The sequence below is a fragment of the Eimeria mitis genome, genomic scaffold (genome assembly GCF_000499745.2).
Source record: "Eimeria mitis Houghton genomic scaffold, Emh_scaff8, whole genome shotgun sequence".
Taxonomy (NCBI): domain Eukaryota; phylum Apicomplexa; class Conoidasida; order Eucoccidiorida; family Eimeriidae; genus Eimeria; species Eimeria mitis.
This window is the reverse complement of record NW_024016210.1, coordinates 17454-41307: the sequence shown is the minus strand read 5'-3', so window position 1 is coordinate 41307 and position 23854 is coordinate 17454. Positions and strand designations below refer to the sequence as shown.

At 51.8% G+C, this 23854-nt stretch overlaps 3 protein-coding genes across 3 annotated transcripts; 2 read left to right on the top strand and 1 right to left on the bottom strand.

Annotated features, from left to right (window-relative positions):
* Positions 1-1106: 1106 nt before the first annotated feature.
* EMH_0002470 (Proteophosphoglycan 5, related) lies at positions 1107-6876 on the top strand (the record flags this gene model as incomplete). The annotated part of the gene is made up of 7 exons (XM_038023105.1): positions 1107-4674; positions 4918-4994; positions 5118-5199; positions 5302-5370; positions 5608-5726; positions 5907-6106; positions 6291-6876. 7 exons carry the CDS (start codon positions 1107-1109, stop codon positions 6874-6876), a joined length of 4701 nt encoding a protein of 1566 aa, XP_037878959.1.
* A 5364-nt stretch (positions 6877-12240) lies between these two features.
* Positions 12241-18602, top strand: EMH_0002360 (uncharacterized protein; the record flags this gene model as incomplete). Its single annotated transcript, XM_038023104.1, has 8 exons — positions 12241-13449; positions 13514-13601; positions 13700-13826; positions 14157-14409; positions 14718-16351; positions 16624-17937; positions 18279-18351; positions 18468-18602. The coding sequence occupies 8 exons, from the start codon at positions 12241-12243 to the stop codon at positions 18600-18602; spliced, it is 4833 nt and encodes a 1610-aa protein (XP_037878958.1).
* A 420-nt stretch (positions 18603-19022) lies between these two features.
* Positions 19023-22494, bottom strand: EMH_0002250 (tola protein., putative; the record flags this gene model as incomplete). The annotated part of the gene is made up of 6 exons (XM_038023103.1): positions 19023-19531; positions 19674-19729; positions 19827-19964; positions 20060-20220; positions 20352-20396; positions 20497-22494. The coding sequence occupies 6 exons, from the start codon at positions 22492-22494 to the stop codon at positions 19023-19025; spliced, it is 2907 nt and encodes a 968-aa protein (XP_037878957.1).
* Between the last annotated feature and the right edge of the window lie 1360 nt (positions 22495-23854).

Here is a 23854-nt window from a genome sequence, read left to right as displayed (position 1 = left end):
AGCCGTTGTGGAAAGCGGCGAGCCACACCACGTCAAAAGCAGAGGAAGTGATGGCTCTTAGGACATGCTCTAACTGAAGCCTGCGTTTCGTGACTCTGCATTTGAGACGATGGGGCGGCAACTCATAGTAAACACAGCGTGAATTCAACCGTACTATGAGGGCTCTCGTAGTTGAGCGGTACAGAAAGTGGCCCCCAAGCTGCTTCCTGTATTAAATGACACCACATAGTAGATGCAAGCATTTGACGCATTTTGTACGAACGGCTTAGTTGGATGTGCCTACACAAACAATATATGAAAGGACTCGTGATCACAGCCAGAAGACAAAGCAGACGAGATATACAGTCCAGAGGCCCCGAAATTTCTATTTCTGTCCCGCGTCAACTCTTGCTGATGCAGCGTTTAAAAATAGTAAGTGAGCAGATGCGCCTGTAAAATGCTTTTTCACTGCAGAGGATATTACATAATCACGAGATCGTTGCTGATCGGCTGTGAACCCCCACAAACACCACACCACCGTGGGCCGCCGACAACATCCGTTCTGCATGCGTCGTGTCCCCAATTCTGACTGTGCAACCCTACTTAATTATTTTATCCTGTTTGTCTTAAGTGTCTCTGACCTTAAGAGACGCACCCAAGCTGGCTCATTGGCCGCGAGGGCCAGGCATTTGCGCACTAGTTGAGCGTGCCATGCCCATCCCGGCCCTCCATGGCCACCGTTATGCCACAAGGCAGACTTGATCTTGATTATTTCGAATATATTAAGATTAAGCATGTCATTATAATGGCTTAATTGATACACTTGTTGAGCTTTCTGGACTCTATATGTTGCAGGCGTCACCCGCCTGTCCCTTCGCCACGGTGGAGGGTGCTGCCGACTGCCCTATTCGAAATGTCTGTACTCAGGACACTTCATCCACGGCTTGATGATGCCTCGCCTAGGCTGAAACACCGCTGCTGAGGGCCCTGCATGATTGGGGTTTGCCGGTTCAACCGGCCTACACCGCCTGCGGGATGCGCTGTGCTGATAGGAACAATACCCAGGCAACTGCGTCCGCCGTAGCGCACGATTTCGTGCTGTTTATGTTCCATACAGTTCTTAAATAATGAGGTCACTGAGGGTGTCACCGCTAGTACGGCGGGCCTCTCCCAGCGGCTGCGTTAGCAACAGTCGTTCGTCAGATGACACCTCGAAGGGACTGGCAAGGCCAAACAGCACTTCCTGTATCGAGGGCGAGAGAAAATGTGGAGCTGGAGGCGAGTTACTAGTTCCGGCAGATCTGAACAACCATTTCCTTCAAAGAAGAAGGTCTCATCCAGGGAGAGGCCAGACCCTAGATACTGAATCACCTCTGTCTGCCGTTTCCACGCCGACCCGCAACTCCAGTAGGTCAGCAGATGCCATTAAAGATGACACAATTCCTGATGCAGATAGGGTTCACGAGAAACTCCAGCAGATGTGGGATGACGGGGAGCTGTCGCCTCGCGCTCCTCTTGATCGGTCCCTGGGCTACATCTCTTCTTCCCCAAACAGCTCGGGAAAGGGAGCTTCCGGTAGTTCAGTAACTCCTGAATCTGCAGGAGGAGCTCAGTCGTGCAGGCAGAATCCACAGCAGCAAGGGGCTGCGGCCCCATTGTTCATTAATGATGTGAGAGCACTTCGGCAGATGGCACCCTTCAGCTCAACAGAGGAACAAGTTCTTACACGCTCACAACGCAGAAGAAGCAGTGCAAATCTTTTGCAGCAGCTTGTAGCAGCTCAGTCTTGTGGTTCGACGCACCAAGGGCAACGTGAAGCTTCCCTCCAGCAAGAGCAAGGTGCTATCGGTAAGGAGCAACAGCAGCAACGTGCTGCAGGTTTTCAAAAACAGAGTGAACACTGCGATATCTCGGACGGCCAGCAGCAGCATTATCAAACTCAGACGGTGGTAGCAGCTCTGGATCTTTCCACTGGTCAAGCGTGTGGCTTCAATTCCTTTGCGGGTGCCGACGCTCTGTCACGGGGCATTGGAGCTCGCAAACGCCGTGCCAGCAGTCCTGTAGTGTCCACCGATTCTTTTTCTCCCCAATATCGTAGAAAGAGCGACAGCAACTTACCAGCTGATGGAGTGCCTCAACCTACGGGCCGCAAGCGCCTTTCTGCTCTTCGGACATCTACGCAAACCCTTATAACAGCGGATGCAACTCCTGCCACATCCAAGGAGTCACCTAGACGCAACTCAGCTACTTCAGCGGTGCCATATAACGGGAGAAACGGTGGCGAAAGAGATATGTTTGATATAACCATCAACTGCACTAGCACTAACAGCAGCAGAGGCACGATAGAGTCCCCCTTCCAGAAGCACCCTCCACCTTCCCCTTCGGATTTCCCGGTGTCATCTCCTATTAACACCGGCTCTTACTCCCCTCAGCGGAATGTTCCAGCAGAACCGAAGCTCCAAGCCCACCAACTGCAGGTGCACAGCACTTCTGCCGTTAGTGGCCGGCCACCTCTGCGTGGCCCACTGGGGAAGGAGAAGCAGGCGCTGGGCAGTCCACTGCGAACTTCCCCCCGTCGTACACACGGTGAAGGGGGGGCCTCCTGCTCACAATTCCAGACCCCGCGGGGGCCTTGTAGCTCACTGGAGCCTCAGGAAGACGCAACAGGCGCTTCTGTTCGCCAAAGAGCCTCACAGCGGTGCCTGTCACCCCTTCCGCTTCTTTCAACGGGCACCCCCAACAAGAGAGCCGCGGCGGAGCAGCGGGGTGATGGGCCGCTATCTAGAGAAGCCCGCGAGAAAGCCGCTCCCCTGGCGACAGCAGATGCGCATGGAAGGGTCCGTGCCATTGCAATTAGGGCACCGTCTACTCTAAAATCCGCTGTGACTTCTCGTCGCGCTTCAGCGGCGCCAGCTTCAAGATTCAAGGAGGCTCCTGGCAGCTCCAATGCCTCCATAGTGCCATTAACGAGCAACAGACAGGCAGAAGCGGCAAAAGGAATGACAGAGACACTTGAAATGTGCAAGGCACCTTCTTCACCTAGAAAGACTGAGACTCCTGGCTCCAACTGGCACAGACCGGGGCGTCCTGGCGCTGCATCCCCTCGTATGGCTGCATCGGAGAGGCAGTGCAAAAGCCAGTTGACATCTGCAACATCTCCTAAGCACTTATCTGACCGAACTGAGAAGGCTGCTCCGGAGCCTCACACCAAGTGCCGTTGCCCAAGCGTTAGAGAGCCAGGGGACATTCCCCCAGCAGCCGCTGCAACGCGAAGACGTTCTGCAGCGAGGCGCAGCATTGGATTGACGTCATCAATGGGACCAAGTTCGTCGTGGGTTCCAACATCGCTGTCAGACCGCCGCTCCCCTTCTGTCTCGCCGGTGGCTTCTCAGGACGTCACGGACCAGCCTTCTGTGTTGATCACAGCCAGGAGCCCCATGCGCCTTGCAAAAGCTGCAGCGACACAGGAACGCAAGGCAGTGGCAAGGCTTGTGGACACACCATTTGGAGCGGCAACCCAGAGTTCAGTGGCTTCACAGAATAATCTGGTGGATGCGTGTGTTGGGGCCAGCCAAGGAGACCGTTGCTCAACAAGAGCTTCGGCAGCGGGGAAAGCTACAACAGTAGGCGCTGTTCGAAAGGGATTATCCCGCGCACCTCCCCCACGTCACCCTGCGGGAAAACCTCGAGCCAGCAGCGGCAAAGGTCTGTTCCACAATGCAACTGCACGAAGCGGTGCGAACGTGCTACCTATCACAAAGCCTAGAATCCTTATTCGCGTGCCAGAGAAGCAAAAGGGCGTCAATCGCATTACGGTGAGCTGCAGACCAGCTGGGGGTGCTGTGCGTGGACTCCGGAATTCTCGCGGTAAATTACCCGCATCGAGCTCATGCCCCCGAGGAATCTCTGGAGTAGCGTCCTCGCGGCAAGGACGCCCGGCTGTTAAGTGCCACTCATCTACCCGCATGAAAGCCGAGGTTCAAGTGTCCGATTCGGCCGAAGCAAAATCTTCCGGTGCCAGTGCAACGGGATGCAAAGTAGATGCGAAAGATAACGCACTTGTTGCGAAGGGTGGGCACAACGAAGACCTGCGCAGTAAGTGTCAGAGCCAGTCAGAGCTCTCGAGTGCATCTAATGAAATATCTGAGAGGCCTACGCAGTCAGAACGGCCTCACCTCAACGGCACGGACGAAGACCACAGAAAGCGTTGCATGAAAAGCGCAATCGGCTGCTCCGTAGTATCCTCTGCGCACTCCGCTGCGGGTGTAGGGGTGCCTGCATCTGCTGCCGGCGCAGCACTGACGCAAAGCTCGTTCGGTAATGTCACGGCGCATCCTCCTAGCCGGCGACGCAGCAGCTCTCCGCATAGCCTAGCACTGCAGAAATTTACCAGCAATGACGGAGGGGATGACAAGCTTCAGTATGGCAACTTTACCTCCTTGCGTCGCGCCTCAAGTGCCTGTAGCCTCGAAGATGGCGATGGAAGGCGCGTTTCGGAGCAGCAACAAAGGAACGAGGCGCTACGCCAGGAGTGGGAGGGCCGCGATCGGGAGTACCAGGAAAGGCAGCAAAAATTGCTGCAAGAACAACAGCGCAGGGAAAGACTGCTTGCTTGGGAACAACGCGAGGCTGAATTGCTGAAAAACCGAAAGGCTCTGTCCAAAGAAGAACCTTCATTTTGGGGATTCGACCCATGTGAGTCACGGCCATTCTGCAGTCAGCTGTGGTAAACTGTCAGGGTTATCATACTGACGCTCCTACCACCTACATATTGCTATTTTCCTCATCAGCTACTATGTGTTTCATACCTTCTGCTCCTGTGGGTACCTGGACTTGCATGGTAGAAAGAGTGTCTTGTATCCTAGCCTCCAAGCAGCATTTGCACATGCTTCAAGAATTATGACTAACTATCTAGCGGTTTCTTGCATTTGTGATCAGTCATGGTTGATGAAGAGGATGAGAAGGTCCTCACGACAGAAGAATTGCGGGTTGAGGTGTCGCGGTTCTTAAAGGGCGTAAGTCTGTTTCGTGCCGTTTTCTAAACCCAAAGGCCGTAGCGAAACCTTGCAGATAGTATCTTAATCACTCACTCGCCAACTATCAAGGTGCCTTAAGAACTGGTGTTATGGTTGGAGCAGGACCTGCGTTTCCACTCACGAGCTGACTTGCTTCGCGTCGTGAAGAAGTTCAGCGAACAGACCCGGACGACAACGACAACCAGTAAGCCCAGCAATACTTAATAAGCTTGGCACAACAGCTTCTCCGCTGATCTTTTTTGAGGTGCCAGCCATCCCCCATCTACTTGTGCGTACTTTTCCGCAGCGAGCTCGAGGCTGAACTTCGCTAAAGTGGACCAACGCGTTGTTCCAATGGCAGCGCGCCAAGTGCATGGTAAGGATCGCGTAGTCTGTATGCTGGGCCATTAAATATTTTCTTTAACGGCTGGAATATGGCCTACGCTGAGTCCTGGTATTCCGGCAGCACGCAGGACGAACCCCCGCATCTGGCACTTGACATGAAGTAACGTTGACGTCGGTTAATACGTTGGTTCCAATTCTGCACCAATGGCAATGAACCTTTTAGCTTTAGAACATGACGCTAGCGTGAACAGGTGCCTGTTCATTGCAGGCACTGTCCCACACGAAAGACGCCGAAAGTCAATCCTACGCAACAGCAGCACTGGTCCGCAGCAGTCCACTGAGAGTCGCAGGCGAAGCCGAGGAATTAGCTTTTCTCCTTTCAACAAGGTGCGTCGTTGGTGTTCTTTAGGCATTTTGAAGCGCCTGAATGAGCGCGAGGTGCAATATTGCGCTAGATTATGCTCAAATCTCTCTTTAACTATCTGAAGCCGTACTTAGTGCTTGTGCGCTACGTTATTCGGTACTCGCGTACTTAATCTGAAGGCTGCGGAAGCTGTCTCTGCTTAGGTCCAACTTTATATGCTTGATGAGCATGAACGAGCGAGCAAGGAAGCAGCGGCTCATTTGTCTCAACAGGGAGAACAGCGACAGCAGCTTCGGCAGAAGCTTGCACACCAATTTCAACTAATGCTGTTGCGAGGCGACTCGGACTTGGAGCTGGCGTTGATACGTCGCGAACTAGCAAACCTCTACGACCCCGATGATGAGTGAGTCATTGCCGGCTATTCCTTTGAAAACGTTCCCCGTTTGACTACAAATTCGTGTTCCTGGTTAAATTGATCGCCAGGGCAACCAAGCACGCATTCAATTTGTTTGCACTTGCAGGACGGCTCGTTAGGCATCACAAGTTCGACTGCTGCAGTTTGTTTTTGTGATGTGATTGCTTTTCAGGGATAGTATAGCCTTTTTATCGCCGACACTGGCTCCGGGCCGTGATGGTGAGGCAGATAGCAGAGAGTCTCCAAATCCCTCTCAGCAGGGTGGAGCAGATGCGAAGCTAAATGAAGCAAGGGAACTGACTAACTCAGTAGCTTCAGACGGAAGTGGACTAGGCAGGCTTCCTTTCACGGTCTCACCATCTTGGCGACAGAGGCCCCACAATGTCTGGCAAGAAACCCCGGGAGCATCTCAGACTGAACCCTGCGCTGAATGGAGCCCTCCCCCTAGTCCTATAGAACCCAGCCGTTTGAATACAGTTGGAGACAAAGACGGCAATGGGTGTTGGGAAACACCCATAGACAGCGCAAGCAGCGCCATTGAGGGCAAACGTGAGCTTAACCGCTCGGAAAATGATGAAAACACTAACTGCAACGCGACACAGAGCCCGGCCCATCTCAACTCTGCCAAGGAACTGTCGGATCCGCAAGACCCAGTGAAGGAACTGTCCGTCGAAGGCCCCCCTAAACTCTTTGCCTCAGAGGCAACCAGGCGACCGTCCGTGTTGAGCCGACGCCTTTCCGTGGTGCCCAACGCTTGATGCACCTGACATCCCGCCTGAAATTTTTAGATATATTTATTCCCCGTTCAGTTGCTGTTGAAAGGATGGTTGGAGCGCCCACAAGCGTGACAACCCCAAGAGTATTTCCAGTTCCAACTCTACGACAGCTGTGGAGTGATTTCGGAAGCTACCCAACAGGAACTGGGAATATCCGCTGCATATCACTGGTGTCCATGAGTTTGTATTCTTTGGCCGCATTGGTTTGTTTTGTCTTTGGTACCAGCGTGTGGTGTTGCTTTTCTGGTCTGAGCGCGTGTTCTTCTACAGCCATTGCACCACCGTTGCGCAACGGCGATGTTACATCAAAAGATGTTGATATGTGGCGGCAGCACTACCTTTAGAACTAAGCCTTCATGCTGGCCGTGGATCTACGGGCAGCTTAAAGTCTACGTCTCACCAAGGAGTAGCAAGAAATCCTTCCAGTTGCATGGGTCGGACGACGGTCCCCTTCGATTGCAGCCGACTTTGCGCGCAGTCTTCCCCAGCTTTGGCAGCCAGTGAGGCATTGCCTCAAGCGTGTTCCACTATCCAACGCATCGGCATAAATTGCCTTGGTGCCTTCTGGATTCTTTTCTGCCTGGAGATCGTGTGTAAAGGCAGCGGTGCACTTGGAGGTGATGACTTCCCGGTGCAGCTGGGGTTGATTATTGCCCTTGTCAGATAACTTGAGAGTAACTATGTGTTCCATCTTGTGACGAAGGTTTCCTGCAGATCTCTCCAATTCGTATTTCCGAGTGGACGTGTCGGTGCCATTTTCCCATGTGAGTCTTACTACGCTGCTTTCGTTTGCAGTGGCACTAACCCGCACTTGTGCGAGTGCTGCACATCAATTCCGACAGCACGTCCCACTACCATACCAGCGTAACCGCAACGGCGTTCTTGCAAAAGGCACGCCTGTATGAACAAGTTCGATTCATCGTATAAGACATGTTCTCGTCATTCCACAGAGCACCACAGGTGCACGCAGGCAGGAAAGACGCAAAATGCTGTGACAGACAGAACTCTGTCCTAGTTCAGCTTTAGTTACGAACTATGGGGATACTGAAGGGTTTTTTGTCAAAATTTTGACTTGATGGTTTAGTTGCCTGATTGGGCCCACACTTCGACAACCCATATAAATATCCACGGCACCTGCCTTTTAGCAAACATTCATTTAATGCTTCTCTTCGCGATATGGGTATATAGTGCGCAAATTGCGGCTACATAACTTCTCCACAAATGTTTCTGGGAATGCGTATCTGGCAGTCACAGCTGGAATAACTTCGAAGATGTTATCTGAAGAAGTCACAGCTGGGACAACTTCTTCGAAGTTATCTGGGCTGTACCTCCGTCAGATATGCATTCCAAGAAATGGAAAGGAGGCCAAACGAAAAAGTTCATGTTCGATTGAAGCCTCCGTTTCCACCGCGCTGACAGGGGGTGGTCGAAGAGTGCAGAGGCTAGCGTCACTGCCATTGAAGACCAACAGCTCAACGACAGCGGATACATGCAAACAGAGTGCCATAAAAATGCAGTAAGTTTCATCGCTAGGCTCTCGATGGGTAGTTTGGCGGGTGAAAACCAGAAGGATCCATTGGCACATCAAGGCCGGCGCCTGTCTACATCAAGCATCTAAATCCGGCTTGGAAACAAAGTGTGCCGCTGAACACATTATCTCAAGCTTAAATGGACTTGTAAGTGTTGGAATGGCCAATGCTGTAGAAGGGGCGGGGGACAAGATGCCACACGACCGCCCAATCGACTCTCTGCGCGTGTGAAACCTGCTCTGCTATTTGAGCACAAAGACGCGCCAATTGTATATTCTTTGCTGCATCGAAATTCGTCGATTATTACGCAAAACGTATACGCCGCGTCGAGTATGAATGGCTAGCTTTAGATGCGTCGTCTCTACTCTGAGACAACGCCGGCAAGAAAATTCGTCGCAGACGACTAAAAGTTGCAATCCCGCCATACGCACCACTAAACCATCACTCCTTTACGAGTTCTAGGCAGGAGCAATAGAAGTACTGTTACAATGAATAACGGCTTCCATAGCCGTTGCCTATTAGGCAGCGGCTATATTATTACGACTTGCTATCAATATTTTGGCGGACAGTTGCGCGACCCGGCCCCAGTCAAGTTCTATGTTCATGGTGACGAAATGCAACATTGACTGCGATTGTTAGGTAGTTGTACAAGCATGCTAGGTTTAAATGAGCCCTGAGAAATCGTTTTCCTAATGGTTTATACCTAAATACAATATAAAAAGGGGTTTTTAAGTTCTCAGTGAAGAGTTACGCGCGCCCATGATTTTAATTGATTTTCTGGAAGTTGCAGGGCCCCGGGGATGTGCAGCTGTGGTTGTCAGGAATTTTCGACTGGGCATTCAAAGCCCTGTTCCCCTGTGTTTGTGGGATAGGAGAGACCAAGTTGGGATAGTGGGGAAAATGCAATTGTTTGCGTGCGTACTTTCATTTGTGATAGGGCTCTCTCACGCGTTAGCACTTTCCGTTAGCACTTTAACTCAAAACTGGAGAAACTGAAGCCAAAAAGTGCCTGCTGCTCGGGCGTAGGCGAGGTAAATGCCACAGACGAAGCTGAGCTTCTCTCGGAAGCTTGTCTTTATAGAGAGTTGCCTTCTAAGAGCCCCATTTGCTTTGAGAGCTTCGTCTTGCTGGTGAAGCAGCATCGGAGGAGGTAAACAGAGCTTCAGCAGCATCGGTTCGTTTAGGTTACCTATACCCATGGTTAAGCGCATCTTGGCCGTTCTGCCAGAGAGCTGTATTTTTCCTGTCCATTACTTTAGGGACTCGATTTTACTGGAATTGCATGAATCGCCATGAGGTAAGGGCTACAGGTTTTGCAGCCTATGCATTTTAGCGGGCCGCCGCAGGGATTGATTGTACAGGGTGCTCCACTTTCGAAAGGCCGCCCTCTATATATGTTTATTCCGTTACGATCACTGCAGGGGCGTTTCTGGTATCTGGTGTAGCGCTTGCAACTTAGGTATAGAGCTGAGAACGTCAGTGTAGACCTCCTTGTGCACTCTTTAAGGGGGCTCGGCTAAGCATAGCTTGAATAGAAGGCCATATATTGGCGTTCAATAAGCAAATTAAGCGAGCTTCTTGGTGGATTACCTATGTTTTGAGGAAACAGCATAGAGAGAAGTGGACTAAGGCTAGCATCGAACGAACGAGACACCCATCCACGTCTGGCAGCAAAAAGTACAGGGAAACGGAACACAGCCAAAACGTATGATCGACCCACCCGATCTCTTCAAGTATGGGCCGTTCGGCGCCACCAAATTCAGGTTCAGCAGGGCAAGTAGGCATGAAGTAGGTTATCAAATCTAAAGTAAAAGGACGCGAAAACGTGCAAACAGAGACTGCTCAATTACTTGTAATGGACTAGGAACGGTTCTGGGTAGAGCCTCCATTTGAAGAGTGCCTTTAGACGTGGTGCTTGTAGGACTGCGCAGCTACCTACAACTGCTGAAACAAAACCTTCACGTGCATTCCAGCACTGGAATGGAATCGGCTGCCGCCCGTCTGCTACAAGATATTGCCTCCCAGTGTGATTTGTCATACGTTTGTCCCCTGCTAATCTTTGGTGACTTTTGCAGTCATTATTATGAAGGAGATTCACTGGCCTTCCTGCAGGAAGGAGAGTGTAGCTCTAGTGCCTTGGAACGCCTACAGGCAAAATGCGAGCATTGAAGGGGGAATCAGGGTGCCCGGACGACACTAGGCGTAATCCCAGCGCTATGCCTGCGTTATTATCGGTGTTCTCCCCCACAATAGAGCTATGCTGCCCCAGTGACAGTAAATGGAAAACCTGTCCCGTTGGGTACATCCACGGGGAGCATCTACGCCTGTCCTTTCGCGCTCGCAATAATTGTCTACCACAAAAGACGCCGTGCAATACTCGCATTTCAGGACATACGCGCGCTTGTGAAATGTGCGCGTAGGAAATTGTTCGATTGTTCGTTGTTCATAAAATGTTATTAGCTGATCGCCAGCTCAAGTGTAAGCGATTGGCGTGTCTGCAACTTGCCAAATGTGACATGTGGCATAGGCCGGTGGAGCAGACGAATACACCTGCAGTCGATTCTATTTTCATGTGTGGAATCAACAACCAGCAGGCATGCCAGGCATTTTCCCTTAAGAATGTCGCACACTCCCAGAGGTACCAAACCTCCCCTACCCCGAGGGATCCTGGAAACCGGAAGCGGCCACTATCTCTGATAATGGCGAGTAAAAGAATGTCTTATTTGTTGGGATTCATCGTTGAACGGAGTGCCGTCTACAGAAGCACATCTCTCACGTATGTGCGCATCCATAGAAATTCTTTCATGCATACCACAGGGGCAGTTTATCTCTTTATTTGGGGCCTGTTGAGCACATACAGTAAACATGTAGCAATTCCAGTTACATCCGTGCTCCACGTTCAGTCTCCATAATATTGGTGTGAGAGGCAGGTACAGAGGACTATCCTCAGTAGCCTGCGAAGTAATTAAATATTACTTCTCCACATCCGTCGTTATTACCGATACGGCATGTCTTTTGCATGGCGAGCCAAAATCGTGGTTGCCACACCACCTGCCCTACACAGAAGACTGGAGGCATCCTTTCCTCAGCAAAATGTGCAATTATTTAATACTTCTTTTTCTCATCTGTTGTTATGGCCAAATATTTATTGAGCGGTGTGCCCCTACCGTACTCGGCAAACTACCAGGTGCCTCGCTGAGTGCATGCGCTTGCGAGTTTGTTCTTATCTGCCAGCCCTATCACGGGATGCTAAATAGTTCCTTTTTTTATTTATCCTTCACAGCGTATTCGTTGTCTATTTCTTCCAGACCTTTGTGCCCTGTGGACTTCCTAGCCCACGGCTACCCGTCTCGTGGACCGACCATGCGCTAATGGCGGTACCTGGCAGGCATTTGTTGCTGTCTTCTCGTAACTGAGTTGAAACTCATATACAAATGGCATTCGCTTTTGTATCGAGTGTAGAGAAGAGCACTTCCAGGGGAAATACGCCCACCAGAGGACCGCAGTGGACTTTTTTGGTTGCCCGCCTCCAGTGAGCCTCAGACAAGTCCCCCCGCCTACCAACACGCAGCTTCTTACTGTACTTAAGAGGACACGCTGTCTGAGAGTGAATTGAAGAGAAACTCAAACGGTCCTAGGAGGACATCTTGTCTTGGGAGGTCTGCGTAGGCTGAGTTCACCATCTTGCTGTTGCCTCTCCTTCGTCCATATCGGCATCTCCTCCCCCCATATGTCGGCTGCGGCTCTAGCACTTGGCAGACATCTGCGACATGCTCCTTAGACGAGTTGAGGCAACTGCAACTCCCTTTGCAGGGAAATGTCTGCTTGCAAAGGCGGCGCTTCCGAAGGAGGCATGACATTACGCTCGTCGGGCGGCCCTCGCGAGCGTGTCGGTATGCAACGCCAAGCTATTGTAAGTAGTAAGATTGATTTGACAGAACGTTCTGGCGAGAGTTGTGTGGACAAATGGCCCCTCTCCAGGGAGACGGCAGCCGCAGGAGATGTGGCAAGCTTTTCGGCTCCCACCACATTTACGGGTCTGTTCTCTCGGCTACTTTCCGTTATTGGCTTGTCCCTGACTCTGTTCTCCGTTGGAACTTTGCTCTTTATTGGTGGTTTCTTCCTGTCGAGAGATGATTTGCCATTCATCAGCAACGGACGAGCAATACCATTCCCGCCGCTGTTTCCCCACTTAGACCCGGCGCAACTTCAACTAAATAAAGAAGAGGGCATATACTATGCGGATAACAGTAGTCCAGGGGCCCCGCGTGGCTCTGGCGAGCATGGAGACACTGAAGGTGCCCCTAGACCTTTGTATTTGGAGCAATTTACAGACCCAAAGCTCGTTTCAGTTTCTTCTGAGCCCGGTTACTGCCAGACTGAACACTGTTCATCCTCTTGGCTGTCCGTAACCCCTTACGACCGCGTCGTCATTTTTCTAATTGATGCGATGCGCTTTGACTTTCTTCTCTGGGACCCCGATGCCTCCAATGCTTGTGAGGACAACGCCACCAAGGAGTGTCTCGCCGCGCCTTCTGGCCTACGGCCCTTCTACCGAAATCGCATGCCTTTTGCGCATGACCTTCTCCGCCGATCCGATGCAGATCTTCAGAAATTCCTGTTAAGCCTGATGGATGGCAAGGAAACGCCTCCAGGCATAGGAAATAGCACAACTTTAGCACAGGAGGATCTGAGTACACTTGAAACCAAGTTGCCACCAGATGCCTCAGGGTCGCAGGGGAGGTCTGCTGGGTTGCCCTCCATTGATAACTGGGGAGGAAACCGCTTCACTCGACTCTACATCTTCGAAGCAGATCCGCCTACCGCCACTACGCAGCGTCTGACTGGCCTCGCCACAGGAAGCATGCCAAGCTTTTTCAGCGTGAGCCTTAACGGAATTCCGACACGTCCGTTGCTTAAGGGACGGGATGCGTCGTTTGAAGCGTGCCTTAGGAGGTTGGGCATTGGTATTGTTGTAGATGACCAGTACACCATGCGGCCCCCACCACTGTCCGCAGTTTGGGGTGTACGCAGTTGGCTATGATCAACCAGTTTCGTGGCATGCAACTGCGTTGACTGGACTTCCTCAGGTTCGGGAGACGTTCTCTGCGTCGGCAGTAGACGTAGATAGCTTGCTGCTGCAGCTGAAGGCAGCAAACAAGACCTCTGTCGCTATCGGTATGTTTGCAAAGTTGTGGCTGTCCTTGTCGTCCATGCAGATACAGGCAATTTGAAAATATCGCTGTGTTCTGTTGTGTGCCGGATCCACCGAGCAGGCGATGATACGTGGGATCATTCCTTCGGTCACCTCTTAACCCGGCTACACGTATTCCCGTCGTTGAATATCCAGGATTTGCACACAGTAGATGATGGGGTCGCCGCTGAACTTCCACGGGAATTTGCGTAAGGCTTAAATTATGGGTAGCGATGCGGTTATGCATGCTCTTCTTGCTTTCTGATAGTTTGCCCTTCCCTAGACGACTTCAGAATTGCGCTGTCTTTCTCTGTCAAAATATGCCGTAAGTGCTTCGAAGTGATGTTGTACCCATCTTTTTCCCATCCCAGTGCATGCTCCATGCAGAATATCCGTTCGGCCGCATTTATAGGAGGCCACTTAGATTCTATGGAAAATTGCTGGCCTGGACTTTGGATTGAATTTCCAAGAAAGAATACCATACAAGGGTGCATAGTGCTACTTTCCACCTAAGTATGCAATGTCTGTATATTTTGCAGAAAGGGCGACTGGACCTTTCTTGTCGGCCACGTTCTTGGCGTCGATCATGTGGGCCATGCAGCAGTCCTTGATTCCAATTTTATGCATAAAAAGCTGAAAGAAATGAATGGCATGCTAAAGAACTTACTCAAATTGATGCTTAAGCACAACTCAAATGCAGTGTCTACCAGGCCCACTCAGACGCTTTTTCTTGTATTTGGGGACCACGGAATGACTGAAGCAGGCTCTCACGGTGGTGGTAGCAGCGAGGAAGTAGGTACAAGGAATACGGCCGTAATCTATGGATATGTTCGGTTTCTTCTGAGGACGTTTCCGCCTTCCTTGGCTCCCAAACGTAGTTGCTGCATGCCGTGTGTATTGGTTCCCAAACATACGTTCTGCAAAGCATACGGCCATCACATACTTGCCACCACATGCTTGAGTAGAGTGTAGAAGTATGCATCCGCCCATAGCATTCCCTCCCGGAGCTGATCTTAAAATGAGAAGGATTGGTAGCAAGACACCGCATCGTGTTAATCCGTGTGCTCGGACCGTTTGACTGTGGTTGTTTCGCTTCGCAGGTCGAGGCTGGTCTCTTGTCGTTCTCGACGCTACCGGCGATGCTACGTCCCCGTACTGCGCAGATGCTTTCTCCGGGTACACGTCTTTTCAGAGGCCGTCTGCCGACATACTTGCAGAGTCACGGCGCCTTTCGGGACAGCAGTGGGCGTCGGAGGGTTGGGCCGGGATCGGCACTTGCTGCCGGCTCCCCCACAGCAGCACTGGGCTACGGATCGCGTCGTGTACGGCAGGTGGGCCTGGCGCCGACGTTGTCTCTACTTCTTGGACTTCCTATTCCATTCAATTCTATGGGAAGAATCATAGAAGATCTCGTCCCGAGGATTGCAAGTTTTGTGCAGGAGTGCGCTCCAGAGGCTCCAGGGGCATCTCTGGACACCTTCAAGTGCGATGCGAAGGATGACCAGCGGTGCACCTTGACGGAAAGTGAAGACACTGCAGTTGCAAGGACAGTGCGCTGTAGTGATCTGGCGTACCTGACACAGTTACATCACATCGCATCGTGGCAGCAACACCGAGCTATCATGACCCACGCAGCGCTAACAGGAAATAGGGCGGTGCTTTCAGATCCTCAATTTGCAGCAGCGAAGGTTAAATGGCTCAGATTGTACTCTGAACTCGACAAGGAGATAAAGTCCTTGCCGCCAGCAGCGCATGTACCCCTGACTTCAGGTTCCTCGTCGTCTACCTTCAGCCGCAGGGAGTTTGACACTACTATCTCGTTGCCCACTGCTGATTTTGAGGCTGCGGATGCCGAGCTGCTTTCACAGATTTCGCGGTCCTCTCAGTCCCCTGCCGATGGCCTTGAAAGTGACGATGGAGATTCACGCCTAGGGACTACCAAAGGAGTGGCTGCAGGTGCTGCGTCTGTCTTACCGTCTCTAGTCCCTTACCTGAGGGCGTCTGCTGAATTTTCGCAGGAGGCATGGCAGGCTAGTGTCCGCCAGCTGTGCACTTTTAATATCATGTTGATGCTTTGCGGGATCTTCATGGCCCTTAGTAGTCTTATCATTTTGGGGCTGGCTGTCTGGGCCTTACGTAACCCTTTTAGTGGCTGCACAAGCCCGACCCCTGCAGCGCGGATTGCGTGTAACCTTCCAGAGTCAGCCACTATTGCCCGGTGGCTATTCATAAGTGCGTCAATTTCAGGAGGGACCTGGGCAACAGGATGGGCTCTGCTGAAAATATTTAGCTCCGTAATGGGAGATTGGGCGTCTGTATTGGACGTATTCTTGTGGCGCCAGCTCCCCGCTCTTTGCCTAACTGGCGCCTTGTGCTCGGTGGTTGTACCTTTCGCCCGGAGCACTCTGTCTCTCCACCCAAGCTCTGCACAACGGGACCTTCCTTGTGGCTCACGTCAGGGAGAAGATAAGTCTCTTGCTTCTGCATGGGGGATTCGCGACCTAGTGCAGCAGCATATTTGTCATTCCCGCCTGTGGCTGGCCCTCTTCGGCGGTGGGAGGTTGCCGTGCTATGCTGCATTGCTCGCAGTGTGCCTTGTACCCTTTAATAACTGCTACGTTGAAAGGGAATGCTCCGTTGTCAAGTTTCTCATCAGCACCTTTTGCATTTTGGCGGGCCTCACTGTCTTTGCTACGCCATCAGCCGAAAGAGAGAAGAAGCAAATAATTGCTGCGTGAGCGTTCACTCCACAGCCAACTTTCTACACAGGCCCTTTGAAGGCGTCGATACAGTGAACAGTGGAGCAGTTCTACAGCAAAACTGCATAGAATCGATTCATATGTTTCGATTCTATGAGGCCAGGCATCGGTGCCCTCCCAACATTCATTGGGTGGGGAATTCAGTGCTAAAGCCTAAGTGCTCGGTATCCTCGAGAATTGTCCCGTTTACTCCTCTTTAATCCTTCATTTCAGTGCGTTTCGCTTGTGTGCTTGGCTTTAATATCAGGTGTGGAGGACTTGCTGCCTGCGTTCGCATTGGGAGCGCTTTTGATCCGTTTGCGCGTTCTGCGGAGAAGGGGGGGGCAAGCGGCTGGCCCTTGCAGATTGACTCCGCCAGCGCCAGTGCCTTCCTCATGCTCTGCATTTATTGCGTTGTCGGAATGGGGGAGTTACCGCTTATCGCACGGCTGTTTGGGAGTGGAAAGGGTGGCAGTTCCGGCGGATCTGCAAATAATTCCAGGTTTCGGATTGCAAGCTTCCACCCGCTGAGAGGCCTGAAGGGGGCCAGGCCGTGCACACTCGAACGGGACATCTTTCTTGTCCAGGGGGCCATTGCGGTGCTATGGTTTGCCTTTCCTCACGACTCGAAGTCGCCACAGCCGGCGTCGCAAGCTTCACAGCACAATCGAGAAGGACATAGCGCTCCTATCTACGATGTGTTTGCGTTTTTATGGTCGGCCATTGTCTTTCCGTTTAAAGTCCTCGACGCTTCGGGTGCTACTTTCATTGGATGGCTCACGCCACGGGAACCATGGCTATTCACCGCGCCACGTTGTTTGCTGGGGGTTCTCCCCTCCCAGCTTCTGGATGATGGGCAAGTCAAGTTGGTGCCTCTTCTGAATGCTCTCTTGCCTTGGGTAATCTACTTGTTCACTGCAGGGCTCTGGATGCGCCTGGTGCTGATTCTCTGTCGCATGAAAATGCGCGAAAACGACATTAGTAGGCAACAGCTGCGCATTGCGAAAGAGGAATTAATAGCATTGGGAGAGGGGTTCAAGGCCAGCTTACATGCAGATGGTCCATCCCAACAGAATGTGCAAAGGAAGGAAAGAGGTGTTACTCTGTGGAGCATAGAACTATGGGAATACTTTGCACACTACTTCTTCCTTACAGCGGTATGTCCACTTTGCATGTTCGCTGTTCTCCTTGGGAGGGTACAGTTGTGGCCCCTTCTGCTTTCGTGTATAAAGTGGCGGCTGCTGCTTTTCCTGGGACGAGTGCTGGTCGTGGAGCGCCGCCAGATGTGCAACTGCAGTTTTTGCCGCGCGAGACGGACATCTCCAGCAGATCGTGATGCATATGACATTGGCTACCCTAAGGCAATATGGGACGCCGGCGGATACTTCAGCAAACAGGAGCACCGAATGCACTTCTTCCTGTCCGACAGCAGCTTCTGCATGATGGCTTCGCTACTGGCGCTGGACACATTTTTCGTGACAGGACACCGAACGAAGTTAAGCGCGCTTCCGGTTGAAGCTGGCTTTGTGGGATTGTTGGAGTTTCATCCCTTGTGGTCATTTGTAACGTCGTTCTTGCACACGTATGTGGTCTACATGATATGTTGTCCACTTGTTTTTATGCTCCTCTTCTTGCGTACGGCGCATTTGGCGACAGACCAGACCGCCCCGATCGCGCAAGCCCTACAAGGTTCCACAACTCCTGCAGTGGTGCAGAGCACTGCACTAATGATTGGAAAATTCGCCTCTGGGTAACTAAAATCTCTAACTGGGGAGATGCGTCAGCTTAGAAGCCATTTAAGCCGCCCACTTATGCCGTACATGGCCGGACGAGAAGAAGCGTATGCGGCTTTCACTACCACTGCAGAATAAAGCAGATCCGCGTGACCGAATCCTGATGTGACTGCGGTTTTTGTGGCCGCAGGATTCTTATGGGTGTCACCTTTAAACACGTCTGCTCTCTACTGTCTCTGATACTTCTCCGACAAAGTCTTTTTGTAAGTTTGCCTCTACACAGTATCTCCAAGCAGTTCACTGTCGTTTGGACAACTTTTCAGCAGTTGCACTTAAACGAACAGCTTTTCGTGTGTAGTCATTTTCTGGGCCTTTGCAGATATGGGATCTGTTCGCCGTCAAGTTCTTGTACGATACAACAGCGGCATGCCTTATGTACGTACTCATCCTTCTGACCCTTTTCATTGTCGGCATCGGCGCGCAACGGGCTATAAAAGTGATGCTGGTCACGTGATATGACAGTTCTGTATCTCCTCGGCTTTGCCTGTAGCTGCCGGGAGAGGCCGGGCTCACCAATAAACTGCCACTCGTGGCAGCATTCGCCCCCATGGCACCAGAAAAAGAGTCGTAGACCATTGTCATGCGAGAACGTCTTATCACGGGCTGTACGCGAGTTTCTTGCTTCTCTCCACAGCCAAAAAAGCCGATGAAGCATCCCCCAACTGCACACACTGCTTAATGCGAGTGTAGGGCATAATGCGCCTTCGCGGTGATGGGGTGGACGCTCAGTTTATGTGCGTACAGCAACAATTACGACTGAAAGCTCGTATTTGGAAGCCTGCAACGAACATAGCATATCCATTGTGTTTGTGCCGTCCTGTGCATCCTGAGCCTCTCCGTGCACTGACTGAACTGTGAGCTTCAACAAGCCTGCTTACTTTCTTCCGACGATGCGTGCTCCCACTTTGTCACCAGCATTTTCCATCATGATCCTCCTCAGATCCTGCTGTGCTCCCCTCATACGGAATACTGCCCCTCGCTCGTCTACTGGCTGTGTTGCATCATAAGGCCCCGAAGGGAAAGCATTTGGGACACCCACACTGCTTCCTGGTGGTCGGCCCTTCGCTACGAAAGGTGGCACGCCGAGCGATAGTGGGGTGTGTGAGTACCCAGGATGTGGCAAGTAGCCCTGCACTGGTGGCCTGGGGTCAATCATTGGGACGAACATGTTACGTCCGCGAGGTGGATTTCGTACGGACGGCAACTGACGATAGTAGTGTGGCTGATGTGCCAAAGGAACGTTGAGATCCAGCCGCGCATTATCCGTTTTGGTGTACGCCCCTGTAACTGGAAATTCAGGTGCAACTGATTCTTTTGTGAACGGATCTGAGGGAACTCGGATTTGCTCTGCTTTCTTCAACGCTTCGTCGTAAGAGAGCTGTTCTGCAACGGAACAGCTCACACAACGTGCCTATGCAGTTAAGAAGATACGCGGCACTTTGAACAGGGGTTCTCTGTAAGCGCAGTGGCCAGGCTTATTCAATGGACTGCGGATAGGGCGATTCAACTCAGTTCGCCAACTCACTTGCATTCATGGCAAGGTTGAAGAAGGAACAGAACAATGCTCGGAGACGCAGGCACCTGAAACAAAGCGAGGCTCATCACCGTCTCATATGGAGTCACGTTTCCCGTAAACGCTAGCACGAATTCGATCCGCTATTCTGCGGAAGTAACTCACTTTATGAACGCTACAAGCCTAAAAATCCCGATTCTCGCCGCCATTTCCTTGTAAGCCGATACTCGCAATTCATTGAATCTCTTCTGGAGCTTGTCTATTGTCGTATTCGACTCAGCTTCTGTGGTCACCTTCTGGAGCCTGAAACGACGCGCAAGGAGTTCTCGCACCCATCAGGTGTGACGAACTTATCAGCCTGCAAGTGCCGAAGGCTTGATTCTGCCGATGGAACGTACCTTAAAAATGCCCACAACCGCCTTTTATCAACTAAGTGTTGAATACACACTACAAGAAATCGAGGAGCGGGTTCATGGCCTGGACATCCACTGTTGTTATTTGTTGCACTACTTGGACCGCTCGAAGCATCTCCAATGAGGGCCTGCTCCATTAGAGCAACCTGCAGTCCGCAAAAGGGCAAATTTCGAGAAGGCACCGTGGACCGTTGCTTTGGATGAAAATTACTGGTCAAGGCGTATTTGCAGCTGTATGCACGAATCCGAAAGATAATGCAACCTAGGGGAGCCTCACCTTGCTTTGCCTCTGGTTTATTCCCTCTTGTTGCAGCTCAGCAACCTGCACAGAACATCCAAAGTAAGGCGCATAAGCTTTCACCACACCACTGCCTGTAGACAACGGAGCCATGTTTTGAACCAGAAGTAAGCGGATGCCTCACTTTTGCCATAAGTCTTTCGTTTTCCGCCATAAGGAACATCTGTTCCTTACGGAACTGCATAAGCCTTGACTCAATTGCGTCTTGCCGCCTTTCTTTGGACCCGCGTGCGCCGCCTATGAGGTCAACAAGCTGTTGGAAAGCCCACGCCTTGTTCCACAGGCTGGCGTCTGTTGGCATACACGCTCGTGAAATCATCTCCACCGCTCTTCCTTTGAGCAGCGCCCGGAATGCAAGCCTCTTCGCTTCTTTTACTGGCATTAGCTTTGCTGCCTGAGCGCGCAGATTTTCTTCCCTCTTCATCAGTGTGTTTATAAATGCAGCCTGTGTTTTTGCTTTCTCTTCCAGTGCTTGCGTTGCCGTTCTTGATATGTCATTCAGTTCCTTCATCTGAGCTAACGAAGTTGTGAGAGTCTGCATGCTTGCAGTAAGAGCCTGCACTCTGCCTTGTTGTTCCATTAATTCTGACTCCTTGTTCTTCAGTTCTTTCTGATGCGTCTTCACCTCGTTCTCTTGTGCCTGTAAGTCGTGCTTGCGTTTATCTTCAAATGACCTCATAAGATCGACTCGCTCGCGCTCGAAGTCCTGCGATTTCGTCTTGAGCTGGTTCTCCAATGCTTCAATTTTCTCTTTCAACTCGCGTACTGACGCGTCACACCGCATCTTCATACTACTTTGGCGTGCTAGAGCTTGCTTTTGAACTTCTTCGAGCTTGCTCTTCTCTTCTTTCCGAAGCCTCTCCATCGCCTCTTCGCGCTCACTCCTGACCTTTTGCGCTTCTTCAGCAACCTTAACTTTGTATTCTAGTCGCAGACGTTCAAGCTCTTCGGTGTGGAGCCTTTTAGCTTCCGCTGCTTGAGCCTCCAGCTCGCTTATTCGGCGGTTCGACTTGGCAAGGCGACCCTCAAGGTCTTGTACGACACCCGGATCAACTGATGATTTAATTCTTGGAGACAAACGAGCATCCGTACCTGCGGAGACGAGCTTCTTTGGAGCCTTTTCCTGGGGCTTCGAGACGCCTAGCCTCTCCGAACCCTCGTCAGACCACGGTGTCGCATCTGCCTCCGACCTCCCCGTCGGGAGTTTCGGCTGTTGCTTGGACAAAACTAAAGATTTGCGCGTCACTGGAGGGCCAGCAGCGGACGTTCGTTTCTCCGCCTTGGCAGCTTGAGCTCGTCCTTGGGGTCCCCCGTCTCTGCTGTTATTCCTTGAAGGGGCCTCCCTTCGAGGAAGCGTCGTCCACGCATCTTCGGAGTTTTTCTTCTGCAAAACCTTCGTTGAGGCGTCTTGCTCTCCCCCTCCATTCCGCCGAGGAGTAACTAGATTGCCACCATCATCCGAACTCTGCGGTCTTGGAGAGGATGGAAGCAACTTTCCGGACCGGGGAGAATCCGCCTGGTCAATTTTTCTACGTGATCCGATGCTCTGCCTGCTCCTGACGGGTAGGCCTGATGGCTTGCGAGCAAACGCCGCCTCACGAGGTGTTGAGGCCACCCGCTTCGAGGCCTGCCGACTAAGTGGCTGGTAGAGTCCCTTCGGTAGCTCCGCTGAAGCACTTTTCACATCTCGTGCCTCCGAACTCCTGCCACTTGGAGCCCTCGTGATGACTGCGCTTTTGATTCGCTGCACTGCCTGTGAAGGGGAGTCAAAAGCTAAGAGTGGATCCTCTACTGGAAGTCCGCGATCTCCCGGGCTGTCCTTAGGACGCCTATGTGGAGATCCCGGGACAAACAGGGAGCCCAATGCATCCACTGTGGGAGCAGGTGGCGGCCTTTTTGTAGTCCCATTCGGATATTTGGGCGGAACATCCTGACGAGGCAGCGCTCCTTCATTCGTGTCCTTCGGGGCGAGTGGCAGCTTGCCTCGCTTTTCTGGTGATTGCTGCCCTCGAGTTGCCGACTTTCCTTTGGTGTCAGAGGGGCTGGACGGTAAGTCACTGCTGGAGGAGCTGTCTGAGGAGAGCAGCAACTGCGAAGTCTTTTTTGCATATGCCGGTGCCATTGCCTCTTCTGCCCACTCAACAGTCCCATGCACTGCGTTTACCTGCCGTCTCGTGCAGTCTTGATACAGTGAGTCAAAAACTGCTTATAGTCATCAATTGATAAGATGGTAGAGCTGGCATGTTATGTGCCCAGCGTGCAGGCGCGCAACTGCATGGATCCCTTCAAGCGCGTTCCCTTGTCCCACGGCATATATAGTAGCCACGCAAGACTGGCGGGACCATCAGACCGAGTGTCTGTGTTATCATCTCCACAACTAGTTCCGTGGGTTTTATATCAAATAGAGACTGCGTAGAAACAATGGGCGGGGGCGATGAGACCGTCAGTAATCGCATTGGGCTGGGCGCTCATGCACACGAGCAGCTCTCCAGGGCAGATTGAGTCATTTCGTCTTCTATAGGGTTGTGTTCATCCATGAAGAAGTCTATTCACTTGTTCTCCGCTTGGCCGGGGGGACACATAAACTGTTTTTCTGCAACGGGGGGACCCAAGGGTGAAGTTAAAAAAAAGGCGGTGGGTCGACTTCCTCTCAGTGAATCTGGGTAAACTTGTCCAAGAAGTGCAAATATGCAAGCTTAATGAAGATGGAGGCGTGGCTTTAACGCAAGAGAAGGCTGACCGTGCGCACCGGATGGTCGCGTCAGCTGAGGCCCGAAGGCTGGAAGATGCGAAGGGCGTCCTCCTGTCTTCAATTGCCAATTGATCATTCAGTTTATCCGGTGTCAATAGATGTCGATAATTGACATCATTCACATCTGGTATATTTGGATAGAATCATAGGGGCCTGCATACACAGGCAATGGCCAAAATTCGCTTTAGGGCGGTGCAACGAAGCCCTGGTCTGGCCTCGTTGTGCCGCTGCTTGCAGTGCGAGACACAGCGTAGGAGAACCAGCCTGCAGATGTTGAGTTCTCAGTTTATATTACGGACATTAATGATTGTTCGAAGTTTAAAATACAAAAGTAAAACCCAACACACTCAAAATATGTCTGCTGGCGCCCTGATCCTCCACCGGCATCTCGCTCCCGACAAGAGGCAGCACACATGGGAAAGTAGCCAATCTTCCGACAGCGTAGGCGATGCTACACCTATTTACTTCACAGCTGTTTTGTATTTTTGCACTTGTCTTTCTGCAGATAAGCAACGTGGCCCCCTCGAGGCTGCACCTGGCAAAGTCGAGACGGCAAAGTCGGCCTGGTGTATGTCGGCGGTCGAGTAGTCCTCGTGCCGGCGCATGCGACTGCCTTCATTTCTTCCTCTAAGCTATCTGCGTGGTGGTATCTTTGGGGGCGTACTTTGCTATCTGGAGACGGTCTAGTACGATCGTCCAAAGCAGCAGACCGCAACCCTCGCTGTGGGAT